This window comes from Anolis sagrei, chromosome 3 (genome assembly GCF_037176765.1).
Source record: "Anolis sagrei isolate rAnoSag1 chromosome 3, rAnoSag1.mat, whole genome shotgun sequence".
Classification (NCBI taxonomy): Eukaryota; Metazoa; Chordata; class Lepidosauria; order Squamata; family Dactyloidae; genus Anolis; species Anolis sagrei.
Window position 1 is genome coordinate 243,560,601 of NC_090023.1, and position 23,211 is coordinate 243,583,811.

A 23,211-nucleotide genomic window follows, 5' to 3' on the forward strand; every position below is an offset into this window, starting at 1 on the left:
TCATTCCTATCTCTTCCATGGCTAGATTGTCTCAGTTCTCCATTTTGACCTTTGAGCCATGTTTTGTTCTTCTTCCTGCAACCAATGATATCATTCTTCAGAAAAATCAACAATATTTATATTTCTTCCATTTTTCTTTCCAGCTCAGTGGAGTCAATACCCTTGGGGAAAACATTGCCGATAATGGTGGCATTAGACAAGCATACAGGGTGAGAAATGCTTTTGTCTTCACAGCTGAGAAGATTATTTGTTAGAAAAGATTAAATAAAAAAGCAGGTTCAACAAAAAGAAATTATAGGTGGCATATATTAGTGCTGCATTTTCAGAGTGGTCTAACTAAACCCCAAAGTTTTGGGCACTGAGAAACTCAAATTCCTCCTGCTACATTTCATTAAAAGGATACATGAAGGGGGTCACAGCCAAAAATGTGAAAATCTTGATTGTATTTTTCTCTCTCAATATCATCTGTATTTTACCATACTTTTCCTACCAAGTTACAAAACCTTTCTTCTTGAATTGAAACTGTTCTTCCTGATTTCTGCATTTAACCTATTGCATGTATTTTACCCCTCTTTTCTAAATCATGTTGATGCATTCTTTTTCACTTGTGCTCACATTAAGCTTCTTGCATTGTTTTATGAGTACTTTATTTTTGAAAAAATGGAAGGTCCTCAACAAATTTGTGATTTCTCAAGATAAGGGGTATTTCTTCTACCAGTATGTCTAGAAAAAAAAATCATCAATACCTAATTATTATTATTTTTTATCCCTCTACTTGTCCTGCTTATTAAGTCTGTGGTAGCCACATTCTCAACCGTATAGGCATTTGGCAATTTGGGAAAAGTGTGGTACATGTATATGTGCATTAGGAAGCAACAGAACTTCATTTCTCCCTGGTGGTAAGCAAGGGTTGTGGCAGCATAGTGTTGGGGAAACAAACAGCATGGGAAAAATAAGATATAATTTAGATGTAATTTTGTTGAACTATTAACTGAAGTTTTTTCACATGTGGTCATGGAAAAAAATGGTCACTGCCTTATATTTTCTTTATCTTAATTTTTAAAAGTTCAGAACACACAGTCAAATTAACTGAATGTTCAGGACAAAGTGCATTCCAATAAGGATCATCCAGTTTTTGCTTGTCTATGGAGACATTACAACTCTCTTATCTTTCACTTACAATAGTCAAGGATATTCCCACAAGTGTAACCAAAACAAACTGAAAAGAACTATAGCAGTACAAGATCCACACAAGATGCTCTCATTTCTTGTGCCTGGTTGTGTTTTTTATACTAGAGTACATTTTTAATAATGGGTCCCAGTGCATTCTGAGCTATATAAGCTCTTTCGAAGGGGAACACAGACTTCTTTTTACATTTAATATTAAATTCTCTTGGAGAAATTATCTGTGACCCTACATCATGCTGGTAAACACAAGTCTATACCAGTGTACTTATGGGAGCAGGGCTAGAATGCAACAACATTTAGGAGGCTACTGGCCGCATCTCCAATTCCCTGGTCCCTGATTAGCTCTGGGGTGAACTCAGGCTCCTTCTTACTGCTACTGACCATTTAAGGAAGAATAAGCAGCATAGGGCTCCTCCTTCCCTTGGTGCTGAAGTGCAGGCAGAATGGGCCAAGCTGCAATCCTATAGCCAAGCCCCTTATAGTTATAGCTTTCCAGGGTAAGGACTTTGCCAATGAAGGTACTGAAACTCAATGCATGGTCTTGAGATGTTCATATTTGGGGGTAAACCCAGATTGTAGCCATGTGTGTCACCAACAGGATTCCGGCCGTATTTCCAATTCATAACCTATAATGCTAAATGACACAATTCTGCCTTCATACTCATTTTGTGATCCTTGGTTGACTGGCATTATGGATTGGATGCTGAAGAAAGCATTAGTCTTGAAGAGCTATGACAACATATGGAAAAAAATCGCAAAGATACAAATCTGCAAGAGTGTGGTTGTTATTTTTGCAGGGATTCACACCCCCATCAATGCTCTGCCTTTCATTCCCATACCTTTTGTGTGGAAGATTGTACCACTCATAAACAAAGCACCTCAGAAACCATAGCAAACAAGAAGACATTTTATTCATGTTTGCTTCAAATATTAGGACACCATAAATAAAGCAAAGCAGGAAATGGTCGAGAATGGAATCTAAACATTTCCTCCCATTCATCAAATCAAGATTTGCTCTGGTTTTTTTCTTACAAAAAGGGAAACAAAACCATGTTTTATTCTATATTGATTTGATAATGGTACTGATTACTACCATATTTTCACATGTTTTGATAACTGATGGGTAGGTAGGTCAACAGTCTATACTCTCACGATGTCACTCTTAGGGTCAGAGTAAGTTCTGTTGAACTCAATGGGATTTCCTCCAAAATAACCATTTATATAGCATTTATATAGCATTGCATCATTTGGAAAAGATTATATATTTCCTTCTGTATTCTCTTTGCATTTGCTCCTGCCCTTTTGTAGGCTTATGAGAATTTTGCCAAAAAGAATGGGAACGAGAAACGCCTTCCTGGGCTTGACTTCGACCATAAGCAGCTGTTCTTCCTGAACTTTGCACAGGTATTATGCTTGCTTTGATTGAAAGCTTTGAAAATTATTTTGAGTTGCAATTTCACACCTAAGTTGGAAACAGCAGGCTGTATTTTCTCCTTTTAATGTGAACTGGCAGAATTGCCAAGTCGAACAGCCTTCATGGCAGCAGGGCCAAGAGGAGAGTGGCCTGTCAGATTACATTAATCATAGCTAAGTGCATAAATGCATTCATAAGGTGAGTTTGGAGAGGCCCGTTGCGTGTGGTCACAGCCACATTCATAAATACTTAGTAATGGGCGGGAGTTTAGGTGAGTTCACTGTCACCGTTTTAAATCTTCTCTCATAACCTCAAATAGACTGTTGCAAAATAAAACATAATTACTATGATACAAACCTTTCCCCCTCAATATTTTACTGTTGCTTTTCAAGATATGGTGTGGAACATACAGACCGGAATATGCTGTCAACTCTATTAAAACAGATTCCCACAGCCCTGGCAAGTTCAGGTCAGTGTTTCAAAGTTCCATTTCTTTATTTGCACAAAACTGGTCTCTTAGCATCCATATGTTTGTATTTCCAAAATAAATATGTTTTTGAAATGGCACAATGTGATTTGCCATTTTGTTGTTGTTTTATGAAACAATTATATGTAGCTCTTCATTTTTGGTCATATCAGAAGATCTAGGCTAAAACTTGGAAATATTACCTCTTTTGGATAACAACTCTCAGAAGCTCCCATGCTGACATAGTCACTTCTTGGCATCCATGACCTTCCCAATATTTTAGTTGGTGAAGATGAGGCTGGGGACTTATGGAGAACTGGAGTAGGGCATATGAGAAGAGCCCACATGGCCCCTTTGTTTGGTCCAGCAGATCTTAGAGGGAGCTGAAAACTGTGAGAACAAAGCTAATACTATGGCTCGAGGCATAGCTCAAGGCTTGTATTTTGGAAGATATCACTTGAGGAAGGCTTGTCATACCCATGTTCTTTTCCTACACACAATATTTGTTGGTGCCATTAAGCAAGTTGAGGAAGATCAACGTTGGGGGGAAAAATGATCTAATACTGGTAAAGCTGGCTGGGAGATCCTTGGAGTTATAATCTTAAAAAGTAATATTTTGAAGTTCCCTGCTATTTTTACATGCATAGAGACCCTGATGTAATTATAATATTTGTGTAGCCCTTTCAGGTATTCCGCAAAATGGTCTTTGCAACACATGCATTGAAACGCTAATGGAAAGTTTTTTGCAGTTGTGTTGCTTACCAAGATCTATACAAAAATCTAGCATGTTTGCAATAACATACCAAGGAGGTGTGCATGTGACGAGTGTTTGTAGTACGTATATTGAATGCATTTGGAAGACAGTTTGTAAAGTTGTCTGTAGTCAGTTATGAATTTCGGAGATTATTCGGTTACATAATCTTTTTGAAATACAGTAGGTTTTTTTTAATTCAATCAAAATAGAATAATAATGGAAAACATTAAAACATTGCAATGTGTTTCTAACACCGTGGCCCAGTGGCTGCTTGGACAAATTTTATTTCATATCCATTTTGAAAGAGATTGTTTTATGCTCAAACCCAGGTTTTAGATAGCCATTTGTTTTATTTGTACTGAAAGCAGCCGCTGTCCCTGGCTCTGGCATCACAATGGCATTTTCATGTGGGTGTTTTCTTGAATGTTTTTCCAGGAAATCTGTAGCTTTCTTCCTGAGACAATTATGTTCAAACTCCTGCGCAAAGCTTAATTTCAGCTATGCTGTTTGCTTTGATCAGTTGCAGTTCTCAGGACCTTTGCCTAATGGGTACTTTTGTCAATCACATTGTTTTTTTTCATTCCTCACATTCATTCCTGGCATTTGACATAATTTTGTGTTCCATAACAAAAGCTATGTTTAATTCCTGACAAGGCGTCTATGGTATATGTCACATGCCCACTCAAGAGAACTCATGGGTTGATAGGATTTTGCTATGTCTAATGGTTTTTAACTTTGAATATGTTTTAATTGATTTTAACTGTGAATTTTTAACGCTTTTTATATTTAATTCTGTTTTAATGTTTGCATATTTGTATATTGTAAATTGTATGTTATTGCTTTTATGTTAAGCTGCTTTGACTCTCCTTTGGGAGAAATAAAGCACGGTATATAGATGGTGATGATGATGATGATGATGATGATGATGATGATGATGATGAATTGTAACATGGCGTTATTGATTACTTGCAAGGAGGGCAACATTCAGTCATGCCCTTCCCATCATTGGTTAGAAGAAAAGGGGGACAACATGCATAAATTTGTTGGAGGTAGTGGTAACAAGTGAAGTAACAAGGGAACCTTGGGTAAGTCACAGTCTCTCTACCTCAGAGGAAGGTGATACTAAACTCTCTCCAAAGAAATCTTGCTAAGGAAACCCCATGATAAATTTTCTTTAGGGTAAGTTGAAAACAACTTGAAGGTACACAACAACACTAACAAATATATTAACTAAGGGCCTCATTGCATTAGGGGACGTTAGCGTCCTAGGATGCTTGGAGGATGCTGGGAGGACAGCGCCTGCCGGATGCCATCAGGTGATGCACAGCTACATCTGGAGGGATTCTGTCGTTTCAGCATCTGCCAAGTGCCCTAGGACACTTCTCAGAGAACACAAGGGTTCCCGTGTTCTTATAGAGGAAAATGGGGCTAGTGCAGAGAGAAGCCGAGCAGCGATGCCTCCCTCCATGGGATAGATAAGTGAACAATGCAGGTGATGTAGGGTTCCCCCACTGCCTGCCAGATTTGCCATGATCCATCCTGAATCTCCCTGTGATTGCCCGTAAATTGGACCTCATTGTAATGAGGTTCTTAATGGCTGAAATCCTATTGATAACATATACAGGAATAAGTTGTGCTACACATGCAGAATACAGTAATATTTTTGGACAATGCAGAATACATGTATGTGGCTGATGATGTCAGGAACATGAATTCCACATGTGGAACCATTGTGATTTACAATAATACAGTTAACATAGTGCGTGAATGTGCATTTCACATTGCACAAAGAAGTAACAGCTGTGCACCTGCATTTTTTCTCCCAAGCCTTCACATTTCTACTTGTGACAGTGTTGGATGTCTCTTTCATAGAATCATAGAATCATAGAATCAAAGAGTTGGAAGAGACCCCATGGGCCATCCAGTCCAACCCCCTGCCAAGAAGCAGGAATATTGCATTCAAATCACCCCTGACAGATGGCCATCCAGCCTCTGCTTAAAAGCTTCCAAAGAAGGAGCCTCCACCACACTCCGGGGCAGAGAGTTCCACTGCTGAACGGCTCTCACAGTCAGGAAGTTCTTCCTAATGTTCAGATGGAATCTCTTGTAGTTTGAAGCCATTGTTCCGCGTCCTAGTCTCCAAGGAAGCAGAAAACAAGCTTGCTCCCTCCTCCCTGTGGCTTCCTCTCACATATTTGTACATGGCTATCATATCTCCTCTCAGCCTTCTCTTCTTCAGGCTAAACATGCCCAGTTCCCTAAGCCGCTCCTCATAGGGCTTGTTCTCCAGACCCTTGATCATTTTAGTCGCCCTCCTCTGGACACATTCCAGCTTGTCAATATCTCTCTTGAATTGTGGTGCCCAGAATTGGACACAATATTCCAGATGTGGTCTAACTAAAGCAGAATAGAGGGGTAGCATTACTTCCTTAGATCTAGACACTATGCTCCTATTGATGCAGGCCAAAATCCCATTGGCTTTTTTTGCTGCCACATCACATTGTTGGCTCATGTTTAACTTGTTGTCCACGAGGACTCCAAGATCTTTTTCACACGTACTGCTCTCGAGCCAGGCGTCACCCATTCTGTATCTTTGCATTTCATTTTTTTCTGCCAAAGTGGAGTATCTTGCATTTGTCACTGTTGAACTTCATTTTGTTAGTTTTGGCCCATCTCTCTAATCTGTCAAGATCGTTTTGAATTCTGCTCCTGTCCTCTGGACTATTAGCTATCCCTCCCAATTTGGTGTCGTCTGCAAACTTGATGATCATGCCTTCTAGCCCTTCATCTAAGTCATTAATAAAGATGTTGAACAGGACCGGGCCCAGGACGGAACCCTGCGGCACTCCACTTGTCACTTCTTTCCAAGATGAGGAGGAAGCATTAGTGAGCACTCTCTGTGTTCGTCCACTTAACCAATTACAGATCCACCTCACCGTAGTTTTGCCTAGCCCACATTGGACTAGTTTCCTTGCCAGAAGGTCATGGTCCCTTTGTTCAAGGTCCCAAAAAAGTAGTTATAATAGTTTAATTTCAAGTTACAACAGTGTAAACTGCTAAGAGCACTCCAGATTCAGAATGTTGTCATAGTAAATATAAGGCACTTGTGGATGCATTACCACCTAGCTCCTTATTGATTCCCACCCCAATCACTAAATTCCTGTTTACCAGACAACAGTCACTGCAATTGACAGGAGTCCATACCCCTGTCACTCTTGAAGCAGTTGACTGATGTTGTCATCACCTCCTCGGAGCAGTCTCCATTGCAACAAAGAGAAGCCAGGGCCCTGCCATAATTCCTCCTTGCACCAGAAATCACTCACAAAAGGACAAATAAAGAATTCAGTCTGTTATTTTTTCATCAGTAGAGAAACACACAAACACACATGTTGATTGCATTAGCTCCTGCTTGCTAAGTAGGGATTGAGACATGTTTTCAGACCCCTAAATTAAGTGAATACAGGAGGGATTATTAACACCAAACAGTTATGAATATGTAACAACTCTAAATGATATAGTTATAACTGCCCAGTAGAATTCCAGTCAATTGCAGAAGGTAAATCTGTTTGGAAAGCCCTAGCCTTTTAGAACTGTAGGTAAGAGAAGATTGACCTTGTGCTTTGTTAAATGCTTATTTATAATGTGGAATCAGTGGTGCTAAAGTGTTATTTTGTTCTGTTTTAAAGGGTTCTGGGAACATTACAAAACACGGCAGAGTTTTCTGAGGCCTTCAAATGTGCCAACACGCAATACATGGATCCTGCAAAAAAGTGCCGAGTTTGGTGACAGGGTTACCAAGAAAAAAGAAATTTCCAGAAATCTGGGGTGGTTTGAACCTGCCAGGAGGGGATTTGCTGCAAAAGGAACAATAACAGAAACTGATCAAATGCACTAAAGCAATGCAGTCTCCAAAAAGAAAGAGAAAAGAAAGAAAGAGAAAAAAGAACTAAATACCTTGCTAAGGCAGTCACTGCCAACCATTACCTGGACTCAACTTGGGAAACGCTAAAAGGCTGCATATCTAAAGTCTCTTCATTTTTTAAAATGAAACAATTTATTTCTGATTTTCACTCAGTTTGCTGATTTTGTTTAATATTTGAACCAGTTCACCCAGACATTAGCTTGAACACATATTGAACCATTGGAATTGTGCTTAGACTTAACAATCTGCTGTCCTATAAATGTATTCTGTTATTTATAGTCAGATGGTAGAGAGGGGTTTCAAATAACACAGTAGCTGGGATGTGAAATATTATGATGAGTTAAGGAGTAGATGGGGTTCTTTAATATCTCCCATTTATGGCTCCCAAGCTTTTCCAAATCCTTGTTTTTCAGAGGCGGACTAAAGAAAAAGAGAAATTTAGGGACCCTAAGACAAGACTGATCAAGCTTAACCAACTTAGAAACCTATTTGCATCCAGACATTTTCATACTATAACACCAATGACATTAGCTGCAATTGGAAATAGCTAGTCCTGAGTAAAAACTGGTGGCTCCACATGCCATGACCATCCCTGTTCTCAATAGAAGATGTCAAGATCAGTAGTGCATGATGGAGTAGTGCAATACTGATGGAGGTGTGCAACCAGATATAATTCAGTTTTTTGCAGGACTTGGGGTATGTATAATTGGCTCTGCCCAGTTCTGGATGAATGATAGCCACCCAACAGGCCCTGATTTCCCCCCACTTCTGCAGCTTTTTATCTTAAAGGGGAACAGCTTCACAGGACAGGCTTTCTTCCCTCTGCCTCCATGAAATATTGCATATGGGAGTCTAGTCTGTGCAAACACCTACTGCACTGTCCTGTGCACTGTCTCTTAAGGCTTTCCCTGTTCCATTTTTATTTGAAGCCATTTTTTTTAAAGAACAATCCAAAGACGAATTGTAACCTACTTAAGAGATTAATGATTGACCAAAATTATTATGTGCTGCTTTCCTGTCAAAATGATACTGTAGATAATTTATTACTGTTTTTAGCATATATTGTATTCAGTCCAGATGTAATCAAAAATTCCTCCATGTTTTTTTCTAGGATTATCCTGCTTTATTTCAAATCTTGTGCTTTTTTTTAAAGGAAAAATTTGTAATAATATATAAGATTATAAGATCATACTTTTTTATATTTAATTCTGAGCTATACCAGACATGAACTGTTATATATTATTACAATTGGTATATACCATTGGTGTGTCAGGATCATTCTGAACACAGAAGTCTTTATCAATTGGAGGTACAGACGGGTGAAATGATTTTGAAATAAACTGTTAGAAGGCCAGTTCTACAACTACTAGGACCTACACACCTAATGTGAATGATGTTTATAATTCCTCTGAATCAGCAAGACCTTTTGCTTCAGTAATAATATTACTATTGTAGTGTTTGCATTTCTGGACTCTTAGTAGTATGAAGTCTTTTGAAATCTGCTATAATAATTTTAAGTGCTCTCCCACAGGTGGCCTAGGAACATAATGCTTCTGGTATTGAAGCACAGAGAAATTTCCAAATAATAAAATAAGTACCAGATACCTCGAATGACTTAGATGGGTCTATTTCTGTGCATTTAAAGAATCTATGTGCATTTTACTTTTCAAATTTGTCATTGGATGAAGCGTTTTATAATTAAATGGAATCCACATTTCTTATTGTCTACAGCTGTTGCAGTGTGTGTTTCCTGACAGGAGGGGCAACATGCATTCATTAGTATAGTGATTAAGTTGGATATTCACGGCTCTTGGAACATATAGTGACATTGCCACTACATGAGATTGTTCAGCATCTCTGCAGTTAAAGAGCCATCTCATCTGTTGCCATAAGATTTTGAAGCTGAAATTCTGTCTGTGATCATAAATCTTCATGTTTATGATTTGGAAATTACAGTAGTCTGCCTGTTTTCTCAGATTCAAGCCTTAGGACCACATCCCATTGAAGGAGGCAGAGTATTCATTCCATCAAATTCAGTTGTGTAAATTGTTTTGTGTTCAGATGGAATTAATACTCATGTTTCTGCACATCTTAGAATCATATAATCATAGAGTTGGAAGAGATTTCATGGACCATCCAGTCCAACCCCCTGCCAAGAAGCAGAAAAATCGCATTCAAAGCACTCCCGACAGATGGTTATCCAGGCTCTGCTTAAAGGCCTTCAAAGAAGGCGTCTCCACCACATCTTGAATTTATCAACATTCATTTGCCATCATCACTCATGTAATGTCTTGTCTGATTCTGATTTTGGCTTTTTTTTTCTGGAACATTGTGCAAGAACAAAAGATAAGACTAGAAAGAGCATTGAAAGGGAAGTTAGTCCCACCCATGATGCACACCCACCACACACATCATTGGGGAAATGGATGAAATGCATGCAAAACAGCACAATCATGGTCCACTCAAAAGCACTGAAGACAATTCCTGCCCATCTTTCAAAACAGACAGGAAGCAGATGGATAGCCTACATCATCAAATGGAATACCTACAAAAGAAAAGAAACTTCATGGCATGGCAACCATTGGATACCATTGGAAACACTTCAGAAATGGCATTCTAAATCCATGGGATGAAGTCCTAAATCAATATTTTCTATTTAGATCTCTTGTTGTTTTTACCAGCCATACATTTCCATCAACACTTATTATGAAGTGTATCCATGGATCTGAAAAATCCTATTCCCCAAGAGCACTACCTTGTATATAGTGCACAATCATTCCTCTGCAAGTGCAACATCATTGCTCATAATGATATGGAAGCAATGGATATTGGCCACTTCTCACCTTCTCTTGCTAGTCCGGATAGTTGGAACAAGGGTGAGGGATGATGGGAAGAGCAGTTCATCAGCCTCTGTAGGGTCACAGGTTTTTTACCCCTGCCAAAGATTATTATAACACCAATTCTACTAAATAACAGAATTATTCTTTGGAGTGTGTTAGATAATTCCTCAGAGTTCACTTATGTACACTCAGGATTTTGTTTCAGTCTTGAAAATGTCTGATGAAGAACCATCTTTAATTAAGAGATTAGTGACCCTGCCAGAATCATTTAGAGTACAGGCAATTAAAGCAATCAGGAAACTTGGTTACATCTGTTGCTCTCCTTTTCCAAGCACTTCAAATGCAAACATATGCCATGAAATATGTAAATGTTATTGCTGCATATGATACCCCTTTATTTGCTCACTATTTTTTCACCTTCATGAATACCAAAGAGTGACATTCTTCTCCCGGACAAATTGTTGTTTTTTTTTTTATTTCTTAAAGCTTTTCTGACCTATGTCAATTCTTTGCAGGATTTTCTTAGCAGGATTTGTTCAAAAGAAAGTTCCCATTAGACTGAAAGAATATGAGTTTCATGGCCAAGGAAGAATTTAAGCTGGTGTCATAATCCAATACTCAAATGACTAATCACATTGGCTCCTACAACAAATAGCAAAACCTATATAATTTTCCTCAGTCATGGGGATGAACAGAATGGTTCATTCTTAAGAATTTGCTTCTGAGTGCTTTTGAATGTTTGGCTCACACCTTCTAAAATAGAAGTACAAGCGAAGTTCCTATCAGAGGAAACAAACCTTTGAGGGCAGACTGTAGAGGAATATGCTCTTTACCTCATGACCTGGACATTTTGACAAACATGTTCATGCTGACCTTCAAACCCCAAGGTTGATAGCTGGAATGAGAAAACAAACTACTATATTTACTTGAGTTCTAGTGCACATCTTTTTTGGCTAAACCCCACGGCCAAAATGGGGGTGCGCATTAATATCAAGTATTACGGTAATGTACCATAAGTGCCAAGGTAAAGTAAAAAATAAAGTTGCTCCAGAGGGAGAGGGAGGAGGAGAGGCAAAAGCTGTTGCTCAAGAGGGCCCCACAAAGTGATTTTTTCCAACTCCTTCCCCTGAAATATAACCTATCATTGAGAGTTTCCCTTTCAAACATGAACTAGCTCTGATCATTTCCAAGATCAGATGGGACTTTCTTGTCCCACTTTAAAACCTGCAGAGTTCTGTGGCTTGTAGTTCAGTGAGCCTAGGACTTCTTTTGCTAAAGCCCCAAAATCCTGCAGTCACAAACTCTAAATCCTATTTTAGGGGTGATTACCTTTAGTCCCCATAATTCCTTCCAGTAAGTTGGGGGAATTTTCCATGAGATTTTCTTGTGGTTCTCTCTTGCAGCTCTAAGGAAATTTGAGGACTAAAGTCTAGGACACCAGTATAGCCCTCCTAGGATGTATCTACACTGCAGAATTTATGTATTTTGACACCACTTTTAATTGCCATGGCTTAGTACTATGCAATCCTGGGAGTTGTAGTTTGGTGAGATACCACCATTCTTTGGCAGAGAAGGTTGAAGACCTTGTAAAATATTGCCCCCATGATTTCATAGCATTGAACCATAGCAGTGAAGGTGGTGTCAGATTACAAGAATTCCAATGCAGGTTCACACAAGGACTTTGGAATCGCATATACTGTAAACATGTACGCTGTCTGATAACACAGAATACCATTATTCATTGTATGGAATCCTGGGATTTGTAGTTTGGAGAGACACCAGCCCTTTTTGACAGAGAAGGCAAAAGAGCTTACAGAACTACAACTCCCAAGATTCCATAGCATTGAGCCAGAACAGTTCAAGTGATGTCAAGCTGCAGTCATTATACAGCATAGATTCACCTAAGGAAGCGGAGGCAGGATAAACAGGAGAGGCTCCTTGGTTACCAATTTCTCTGGTTTTATTTTAAATTGCTGGAAGATTTGGTGCCTTATCACCTTGGTTTTTAAAAAAGCAGCTCTAAGCGGGAAGCAACTGCAATGCACATCTTGGTCAAATTTCAAGGAGTACACTTCTTGCTGCTGAGCATTACATTTGGCAACAAATATGTCTCTTGTTTTCAGGGTTTTGGAAACTGAGGTGCACATTACATTCAAAGGTGCACTAGATTCGAGTAAATACAGTAATTTCTCCACACACTTCATGTACCCTATAGTCACAGAATCTTCTGCAACTATTCTGGTCTGAGGAAAAGTCACGAGAGAGTGCACAACCATTCTTGGAATTTGTTGTTGTATGCCTTCAAGTCATTTCTGACTCATAGCAACTCAAAGCTAAACCTATCACAAGTTTTTTTCAGCACAATTTTCTCAAATGAGAATTGCCATTGCTTTCCACATTGAAATTTCATTTTTCCAAACTCTCCACATAATGCCATAAGATTTTCTGCAAACAATTATGTACTCACCTGCAAGACAATATATATACACATACAAACATAAATACCATTAAATGAATTAAAGACTAAATTTTTCCTACTTAGTGTTAATTTTATTGAGCTTTTATGATTTAAAGAAACATACTCTGGGACACACTGCAATACCTCAAGCTTCAGGAGACAGAAGCAAATACAGAAAAAGCAATCTCAGAATTTAAGTCCCGTTGTCAAGGAACTTAAACCTCGCACATGTTGTGTTGAATATTCAGACTCAGAATTTACTGGAAAAGGAGAGGCTTCAATAATGGCATTCATTTCAGTAAAATGCAATAAGTCACATCAAGATAAGTATTTATACTTTCATTTCCTGATTTTGTAAGTGACTTTACAGAAAGGTCACAGACAGCAACACAGAATGCTCACATATTGCATGGTGATAAGGTTACAAACTCACTGCTGGATAAGGAGAACAGGTAAGCCATGGTTTCTCCTATCCAGTTTCTTCCTTCCAAGACTGTTTTTGTTGTATCGCTTCAAGTCCTTTCCGTCCTGTGCTGACCCAAAGGCAAACCTGTCACAGGTGTTCCTTGGCAAGATTTATAGAGAGGGATTTTTACCTTTTTCTCCCAGTGAGATGAAGAATATGACTTACTCAGGGTCACCCAGTGGGTTTCCATAGCTGAGCAGGGATTCAAACTCTGTTCTCCTGAGTCATAGTTCAACACTCAAACCACTACAAGAGAAGCAGATTCTGAGGCAGAAGCACAAACTTTGCATGCTTTCAACCCTATCAGAATGAGTAATGCTCAACAGTTGCCAAGTAATCTTGGCTCCTGGTCCAGAAAATTTCACAAGTACCTCTCCCAAGGATTGAAAATGCAATAATAAAACTTAAACTGCCACATCACTATGCCTAACAAAAGGATCACCCCTATTATTTATATACCTTGCTCAGCCTGTTGCATGGCACTATGCCTGCCCTCTTGACCATTACAATAAGCAAGAAAGGAGAGTGGGTTAAAGGACCATTTATTCAACAAGCAGCATAATCTTAGTAACAGGAGACTCCAACGTTGGCCGATCTTGCCAGTCAGAAAACAAGCAATGGAGATAGTAAATTGACACAGCAGCAGGACCGTCACCCTACCACACAACATTGTTGCCAACCCACTACCTTCCCACAATGAATCCATCAGGGACTACTGACAGGCAAAACCCATCAATAGCTTTGGTCATACCATGGTTCTAGGTCTTACTTTTAAGGCATTTCATAACTGAAACACCTTAAAAATAAATATTTAAAAATTGGAGGATTGGCACAACAGAAGGGTGGAATTATGACACAAACACACACACATCATGAATTGTGAAATGCCAGTTGCTGCGTGATGTTTCCCATCACAGTGAGTTAAGTAGTACCTGACCTATGTTGCAGAAATGTCATGATAGTGGCTTGCATGCTATTACATGTAATGATGTCCTTAATGATAAAGTTTTTAAAACAACTAAAAATCATCACATTGAAACAAATTGATGAAGGCATTTTAATAATAATAATAATAATAATAATAATAATAATGTCCGTACCCCATTTGAAATCCTCCCCACTTTCACATTAAAAGCCTCCATAAATAAAAAGGATTCCTAGATGTCAGAGCCTGGTCTTTTTTCTCCAATCCCTGAGATAAAAAAGTATCTCCTTGAGAGTTCACACTGATGATGATGATGATGATGATACTAAGAATGATTCTAATTGTATCATGCTTAATAGCATCAGTATCTGCATCATCACCCTTATAATACCACCACCTCCCACCCTCACGACATCTTAAGAGAACATCCTTTTATGTAATGTTTTGGCCCCAATATCTGTAGAATCATAGAATCATAGAATCAAAGAGTTGGAAGAGACCTCATGGACCATCCAGTCCAACCCCCTACCAAGAAGCAGGAATATTGCATTCAAAGCAGTAAAACAGTTAGGATCCAGTTAGGATGTAGCAGTAAAACAGTTAGGATCCAAGACTCAAGATATTTTGATATGTAAGAGGGATAATTCAAACTGTTTCTTTTATCCTGCCCTGAATTATTGAAAAATATAATAAGTTTTACCCGTCTCCTTCACAACAATTCCATCAGTTTCAGCTGTGGCAGGCCTTCACTACTGCTGTAATACTGCATTTATACAGTATTACAGCCTAAGCCTTCTACTTATTTGAATGCATCACAATAGCCAACAGAGAACTATAAAATGTCATGGCTCTTTGACAAAGCTATCAGTTCTACTTGCCGAACACATCTCATAGTACAGTACCTTCCTAAAACATTACACAAATTTCTACATTCCTCTAGCTCAGCAGTTCTCAAGTGTGCTCCGTGGAGCCCTTAAGGTTCTGCAAAGCATACTGAGGGGCTCTGCGCTACCCTCCTCCTCCTCTCTCCTCCTTCCCACCTCCTCCTCCCTTGATGCCAAAAGCCTTTTTTCCTCACCTCCCTTGCTACCAAAAGCAGTTTTTCTCACATCCCTTGCCACCAAAAGCCCATTTTCCTTCCCTCCCCTGCCACCAAAAACCTTTATTCCTCTTCTCCCTTGCTGCCAAAAGCATTTTTCTCACCTCCCATGCCATCAAAAGCCTGTTTGCCTTGCCTCCCTTGCCACCAAAAACCTTTATTTCTCACATACCTTGCTGCCAAAAACATTTTTTCCTCACCTCCCTTGCCACCAAATGCCTTTTTCCCCCTCACCTTCCTCACCGGCTAGATTCTTTCCCCATCACTTTGCTTGCTTGAAAAACCCTATGCATAGCAGAAGGGAATTAAACTGGATGGGCATGGGATTTCTGCTGCTGCTGCTGCTGCTGCTATTATTATTATTATTATTATTATTATTATTATTATTATTATTATTACAAAGGCTGAATGGTCATCTGAAGGAAGTTGAATTGGATGGCCCCAGGGATCTTTAACTGAAATACTGTTTATGTTGGTTTAAATTGTTCTTCATTTTAAACATTGTAGAGTTCTAACTTTCCTCTTTTCCCCCCACTACAAATGAGATATGTGAAGTGTGTTTAGGAATTTGTTCATTTTTTTAATTAGCTCACACAAGCACTCTTCATCCATCTACCACTGGCCCAGCCCTTCTGTCAAATTTTAAAACACAATGTGTCAAAAAGTTTGCCCATGCCTGCTATATATACCTTATATATAATACAATATATATATATACATTTCTTGGGGCTTCATAAGAAACTTTTGTTTTAAAAAGGACTCCTTGGCTGAAAAAGTTTGAGAACCCCTGATCTATCTCACCACCATTTCGTGTTGGCACAACCCTTATAAAAAAACTCAGGTTCTACATCCCACAATTGCATACTAATTGTAATTGCTCCTGAAGATAAGTAAAAATATTAAGTAGCAATAGGAAATGGCTGGAATCTAGTTGGCGTCTTATAAATGTGTAAGTTGTCCTATGCATTTTGGCACTATTAGATGTACTTACTTCAGTTTAACAATTTAATATAATGCAAATTTAAATAAAGGAAAAATAATGATTGACACAATATACCATATACATGCAGTCCTCGAGTTACAAATAACCAACTTACAAATTATCCATAGTTAAGAACAGGGGTGAGATAACAGGAAGTGAGAGAAATCTACCCCCAGAAAAGGCAATTCACTCCTGAAAGTGTTATCATGGGAAAAGGTGTCTCCACTGAAGCTTTCTCATTAATCCAGTTTTATACAACAAACCCATCTGATTATTACAGGGACACAAAGTGAGGTGAAATCTTCTGATCAGGGGCACAGACAGCAAAACACAGTCTTACCCAAAAAGTGTGTGTGGGGGGGGGGGGGCTGGAGTTACACTTTAAAATGTACCTGTTTTGAGTTACATACAAATTCAGCTTAAGAACAAACCTACATAACCTATCATGTTCATAACTTGGAGAGTGCCTGTACAGACCTTTAGAATTAAATGAACATCTCCAAGAAAAATTCATGGAAAAAGAGAGAGATTATATTTTAATTTCATTCATTCTTCTGCAGATCTAAATGAGATTGTGGAGCTGAGCATGTCTGTTTATTGATGTAATAAAAGGATGTTGGCTGTATGAAATTCACAGTTGGTTTTTGTTTGTAATTCCCACATTTGTCATGTATGTATTTCCATCAAAACCAAGGACCATAACCTTTGTTTCTGTTTCAACAATGATAAATTGTTTGCTGCTTTCTAGTCTTTGTGCACGCAGCTAGGCACTAGCATGACAAATTTGCATGACAAATGTTGGTTTTCAAAACACACACATGCACACACACACACGCGCACACACACACACACACAGAACTTCACAGTAAACCCAGTTCTGGAGACATTCTATCCTGTGATTACACTAATCTCAGAGGCAGGAAATTAGCCAGAAAATATAAGCTCATCATAATAATATGATTCAATGCCACAACAAGCATTCAAAGTCAGATTTGTTTTTAAATAAATATGTGAAATGCAGAGGTGTAAAATACCACCTCTAGAGTATTTAACTTCTTTTTTTTAAAAAAATGAATGAAACCATATTAACTGAGGACTCAATCCATAAATTTTCCAAATTTATTTTAAGAGTAATGATGAGCAAACATTACATTAAACATTTACTTAAGAAGAGCAGTTTTATACTAGGATTTATTTTAAGTAGTGGCATTTCTATGGTTGTTAGTGTTACACTAACAGTAGATGTTTGCAAACAACCATCTAAATACAGTAGCAATTACCACATGCATTTTGGCTTATTATTCTGCAAGTGATTCATGTGATGTGGACCATGTCTATAAAGGACTGAATAACATGGACTCACATCTCAGCTGCTATGCTGGATTCTAACAGTTAATTTGGTTCAAACAGTGAGACAGGATTTAGTCAAAAGATTCCAGGAAGTTCCGTAGTGGAGTTCTGAAGGCATGAATAGCTGGATTGGGCTAGATCTACTGTCCACATGTCCATCACTGCATCATTGCCACAAGGGGTTTTCTTTCAAAATCTTGTTGGGGACATTGCTTCTGGTGAGGTAACATCAGGGAAACAACCATATAATCAGGAAAAGTGACATTGTCAACAATGCCCTGTGAGGTAGATGACCATGGCTAGCAACACAGTTACCCCAGTATGCCCTTGGCATGGCTGGCCATTGGGATGGCCAAAGGTCTAAAGGGAGGCTCCTGGGCGGCATCAGAGAAGCTCTGGAGTGGTTGATCCCACAGTAATTGGATGAGCGTAGAGACAATCCTATTCCAATTAAGCTTAGCAATTGGATTCAGGCCAACAACAATACTTGTATCTCCAATTGCATAACTGTTAGGTAGAATGTGGATCACAATGTGAAGATAAATTCAAACAGAGGAAGAGGAGAAAGTGCCATGTGTTTGATGGGAAGGGCACCACATTATTTTCAATGCAGCAGCTAAAGGTCTGTGATTCCTCATTAAACTTCATTAAAAGTTTTCTATACAGTTACTATTGACAAGTGATGAACTACCAGTATCATAAAGAACAAAAAAGAAAACTGCATAGTGACTTGGTTCATCACTCGTCATCACATAGGACTATATTAAGCCATCTGTATAGCATGGTCATACATATAAAGTTACTCTTGGCTAAGAGTAAAAGACATATGATCTGCAAAGATCAACATGGGAAGCATCTCTGCTTTAAATAATATTTGGAAATAAGCCATGCAATTCGACAGAATCTAAAAATAGAAGTTCTAATCCTATCACCTGTGCCAAACTTTCAAATCAGCCACTTCAGCATGGTTTACTTAAACCCAAGTCCTTAAGCTGAACTTCACAGCATGATAAAGTCACTTTCATTTCACTCTGTCTCCTCCCTGGAGCTTTCTTCTATATACCTGGAGAAGAGACAGTCAAGGTGATTCCCCGCAATGACCATGTCCTTCAGCTGAAAGTATCTTCTGGCAATAACTTCATTAGCAAAACCACAAAGCAAGAAATAGTTCTGAGAGCCAAGAATCATAGAATCATAGATTAATGGAATTGGAAGAGATCACGTGGGCCATCTAGTCCAACCCCCTACCATGCAGCCAAGATATCATTACTTAATAGCACAATTATCAAACAATAGGAGCATAGTGTCTAGATCTGAGGAAGTAATGCTATTCTGCTTTGGTTAGACCACATCTGGAATATTGTGTCCAATTCTGGGCACCACAATTCAAGAGAGATATTGACAAGCTGGAATGTGTCCAGAGGAGGGTGACTAAAATGATCAAGGGTCTGGAGAACAAGCCCTATGAGGAGCGGCTTAGGGAACTGGGCATGTTTAGCCTGAAGAAGAGAAGGCTGAGAGGAGATATGATAGCCATGTATAAATATGTGAGAGGAAGCCACAGGGAGGAGGGAGCAAGCTTGTTTTCTGCTTCCTTGGAGACTAGGACGCGGAACAATGGCTTCAAACTACAAGAGAGGAGATTCCATCTGAACATTAGGAAGAACTTCCTGACTGTGAGAGCCGTTCAGCAATGGAACTCTCTGCCCCGGAGTGTGGTGGAGGCTCCTTCTTTGGAAGCTTTTAAGCAGAGGCTGGATGGCCATTTGTCAGGGGTAATTTGAAAGCAATATTCCTGCTTCTTGGCAGGGGGTTGGACTGGATGGCCCATGAGGTCTCTTCCAACTCTTTGATTCTATGATTCTATGATTCTAATTCATTTAATATTGTATTTGGACATTGTAGATGCATTGGTACCACTTCTGCAGGAAGATAATGGCTCTCCATGCAGTCATGCTGGCCACATGACCTTTGAGGTATATATGGACAACGCCAGCTCTTTGGTTGAGAAATGGAGATGAGCACTCCCCCCCCCCCCCCAGAGTTGGACACAACTAGACTTAATGTCAGGGGAAACATCTACCTTTACCTTAATCCATGTGGATAAGAGTTTGCTGGTTTTTAGAATTGGCATTTTGTTAAAGGAACTTTACAGTAAACTATATACTCACTGACATTTCCTGAGTAATAATTATGTATGGCTCATTTGTACAAATTGGCACAGGGAAGCCAGAAGAAACATTGGACTCACATCTTTCCCTGTCCAGTTCAGCTTCATGAGATCAAATCTGAAAATCTTTTAAATTAAGTTTACTAATGCATGTGTAGAAGAAAAGTCAAATTGATTCCAAAGAGGATGAACTATGTTGTTAAGTTATTCTTATAGCTTAACGAAGTGGCCTTTGATGGCTAATGGTGCAGAATCTGGATGAATATAACATAACCCATGCTTTGATTACAGGACATAAGAGATAGGGGGATGTAACTGATGGCAGGAGTTATGCAGCCACATTAGTCTTGGAAAGTGGGGAGGGGGCAGAAGCAGATCAAAATCTGAATGCTAAGGTCAAGGCAGACAAGGTTAGAAATTATAAGCAACTATTAGAACAAGTGAAGGCTGCTGGAGAATACAGACTGCAGGCACCAGTCATTGTTTTGCTATTAATGGGTGAACGTGTGGTTTATTCTGAGAAAGAAGCTGGCACAACAAGGACTGACTGGAAATTTGCTCAGCAATCAGGTGAGTGGGCGGCAGAAGACATGGCTTGTTGTGAAAACTGTAGGCATCAATAGCTGTAAATTGTCAAAGTGGAAAGCACTGATCTTCCATTTATTTCATTTACACTTCTGAATAGGACTTGTGTTATTTTTAAAGCTACATTTCCCAGAATGCTCTCAACCAGAGAATTATTGGATTGCAAACTGTATTTCTGCCAAGGTCCGATTCTAAAAGGCAGAAAGGTATAGCTCATGCCATGTGCGTTTGGTAGCAAATGCACGATGATGATGAGCAGCAGCAGGTGGGCAAAACTGCTCACCAGCTGCACAGGTCAGCTTCAGCAAGTGTGAAAAGTTCGTTTGCTTTGTCTCAACAGGATGGGAAGAAATTTTATACTCATATAACCTTGAAATAGAAAGATGGTAAAGTTATCCAATTGCCAAGTGCTGGATAATTCAACTAATTCAATTGGTCTCATGGTAGACCAACACAAATGCTGTTTACTAGTTAGCATGTTGGACCTGAATCACTCAAGTTTCACTCCAAATCCTCACTCAGCCATGAAATTCACCAGGTGACCTTGGTCATTTACACTCTCTAACATACTTCATAGGGTTGCAATAAACGGTGAGGGAAAGTCATTTGCACACATCAGAGGTCAGGCAGGATGTACACATAACTAATAACAATGTAAAAATTTGCTTGAAAATCTTCTTATTCACCTATATCAGTATGGTCATTTAAACGCCTGTTAGTGGACAGTAATCCAGAATCCTGCTAGTGAATTGCAATGGCATAAATAAGATTTACAAAGAATTTTACCAATATGAAATGACTAAAATGTCCAATCCCCCAAAAGTGAACTATCAAGTCAGATAGCCTTTACAACAGATCCATTTTCATGTTCATAACATTCCCAAAAGCTTTCTACTCTTTGATTGCACTTTGATTGATATTTTCCTGCATGACAGGGAGTTGGACTACATGGCCTCTGTGGTCTCTTCAAACTCTATTTTTCTATGATTCTCTGATTCTGTCCATAAAGTATGGTTCATACAAAGAGGGATTACCAAAATCATGGCAGAAAGACAGCCATTTTGTTTAAAGGGGCCAAATGTGAAGAAGGAATTGAGGATTGTGAATGTCTTTAAAACTTCAACATGCTTTATGAAAACATGGGGTTCTAAAGAGTGTGGAGTTCCCTTTGGAAAACATATGGCATTGGAATTGTTTGCATTTGTTTTGGATTTGGGTTACATCTTTTTTTTTCTGAATCTCTGTGACTCTTTCTGTACTGTAAGCAGGACTTTAGGAAACACAAACTTATTTCACACCAGTAAAATATTTTGATTCACACTTCCAATTCATGTTCAAAGATTTTAATTAAGTCCTCTACTTTCCATTAAGATTTAGAAATGAAACATTTTGTCACTGTTGTTGTGAAAACAGCATCTGTACCCTTGCAAAGGCAATGCCATCTACAGGTTATGTATGAAATATGCTGCCTTAAAAAGTCATTTCAGAAACATATAGCCCCACCATGTGGTGGCAAATATGATAAAGGAGATGAACAAAAAGCCATATAAATTGCAATGAAGCCTCAACTGCTTTCAGATTTTATTAAACAGTTCAAAAATAGATATAGCTGCAGGTTTGAAACTGGTTTATATTTGATTTCACTGACGTCATAACTTACATTGAAATAAACTGGTGTGATAGAATATATTAATAAAAGGGCATGTAGTCTGAAATGCTGGGATGGACATCACAGATTATAGAGCATTGATAATATTGGAGTGAAGTGGTCATACTAAACAAGCTTCTAATAGAGCAAAAGAAAAAGTTGGGTTGCTAGAGTGAACATTTTGTGTACCTTTCATAATTATGGAAAAGAGGAAATTTCAGCAGACGTTGCTTGTTACCTGGTTGCATGACATTCATTATTTGCTGAAATTTTTATTTAAAGTCTATATATAAATCTCTTTTATAGTCCACCAATATTCTGTTTTCCACTCTTGAGCTGGGAGTAAAGTAACTGCTTTGGGAGAGAGTGATTGGGTATTTGAACAACGTGGCCAGTCCAGCAAAGCTGATAGTGGAGGATCATTACATCAGTGCTGGTGGTCTTTGCTTCTTCCAGAATGCTGACATTTGTTCACTTGTCTTCTCAAGAGATTTGCTGATGGAGTCTTTCCAGAAGTGATATTTGTAGACAATCCATGTTTCGCAGGTGAACAACAGAGTTGGAAAGACGATAGCTTTATAAACAAGCTTCTTGGTATCCCTATGGATGTCCCAATCCTCAAACACTCTGCTTCATTTTTTAAAAAATGCTGCACTCACAGAGTTCAGATGGTGTTGTATTTTGCCATCACTGTCAGCTCCCCATAACGCACATAAACTGTAGGAAGCCATACTGGTACATTAGGGGAGTAACAAAATCAAAGCAAACCGTTTATACCAATAATAGCATCATAAGGTTGGGAATAAGTGTGTGGCTTCTCCAGAATACATGACCTTGTTGGTTGTTATGCAAATAAAAAACAAAACAAAACTTTGAGATTAGAAAAAGCAGATGAGGATGGAAAAGGTCAAAAGACAGGTGTCTGTAACAGTATTAAAATGGAG

General features: G+C 38.8%; 1 protein-coding gene across 3 annotated transcripts in view; it reads left to right on the forward strand.

The window, feature by feature from the left end:
* Nucleotides 1–9,472, forward strand: part of MME (membrane metalloendopeptidase) — a 94,875-nt gene extending 85,403 nt beyond the window's left edge. For all 3 annotated transcript variants that reach the window (XM_060767670.2, XM_060767668.2, XM_060767669.2), the window contains exons 20-23: nt 144–209; nt 2,497–2,592; nt 2,995–3,071; nt 7,509–9,472. In XM_060767670.2, the coding sequence (XP_060623653.2) occupies nt 144–209; nt 2,497–2,592; nt 2,995–3,071; nt 7,509–7,608 (339 nt within the window). In that variant the 3' untranslated portion in view covers nt 7,609–9,472. The remainder of the gene's footprint in view (nt 1–143; nt 210–2,496; nt 2,593–2,994; nt 3,072–7,508) is intronic.
* The last annotated feature ends 13,739 nt before the right edge of the window (nt 9,473–23,211 follow it).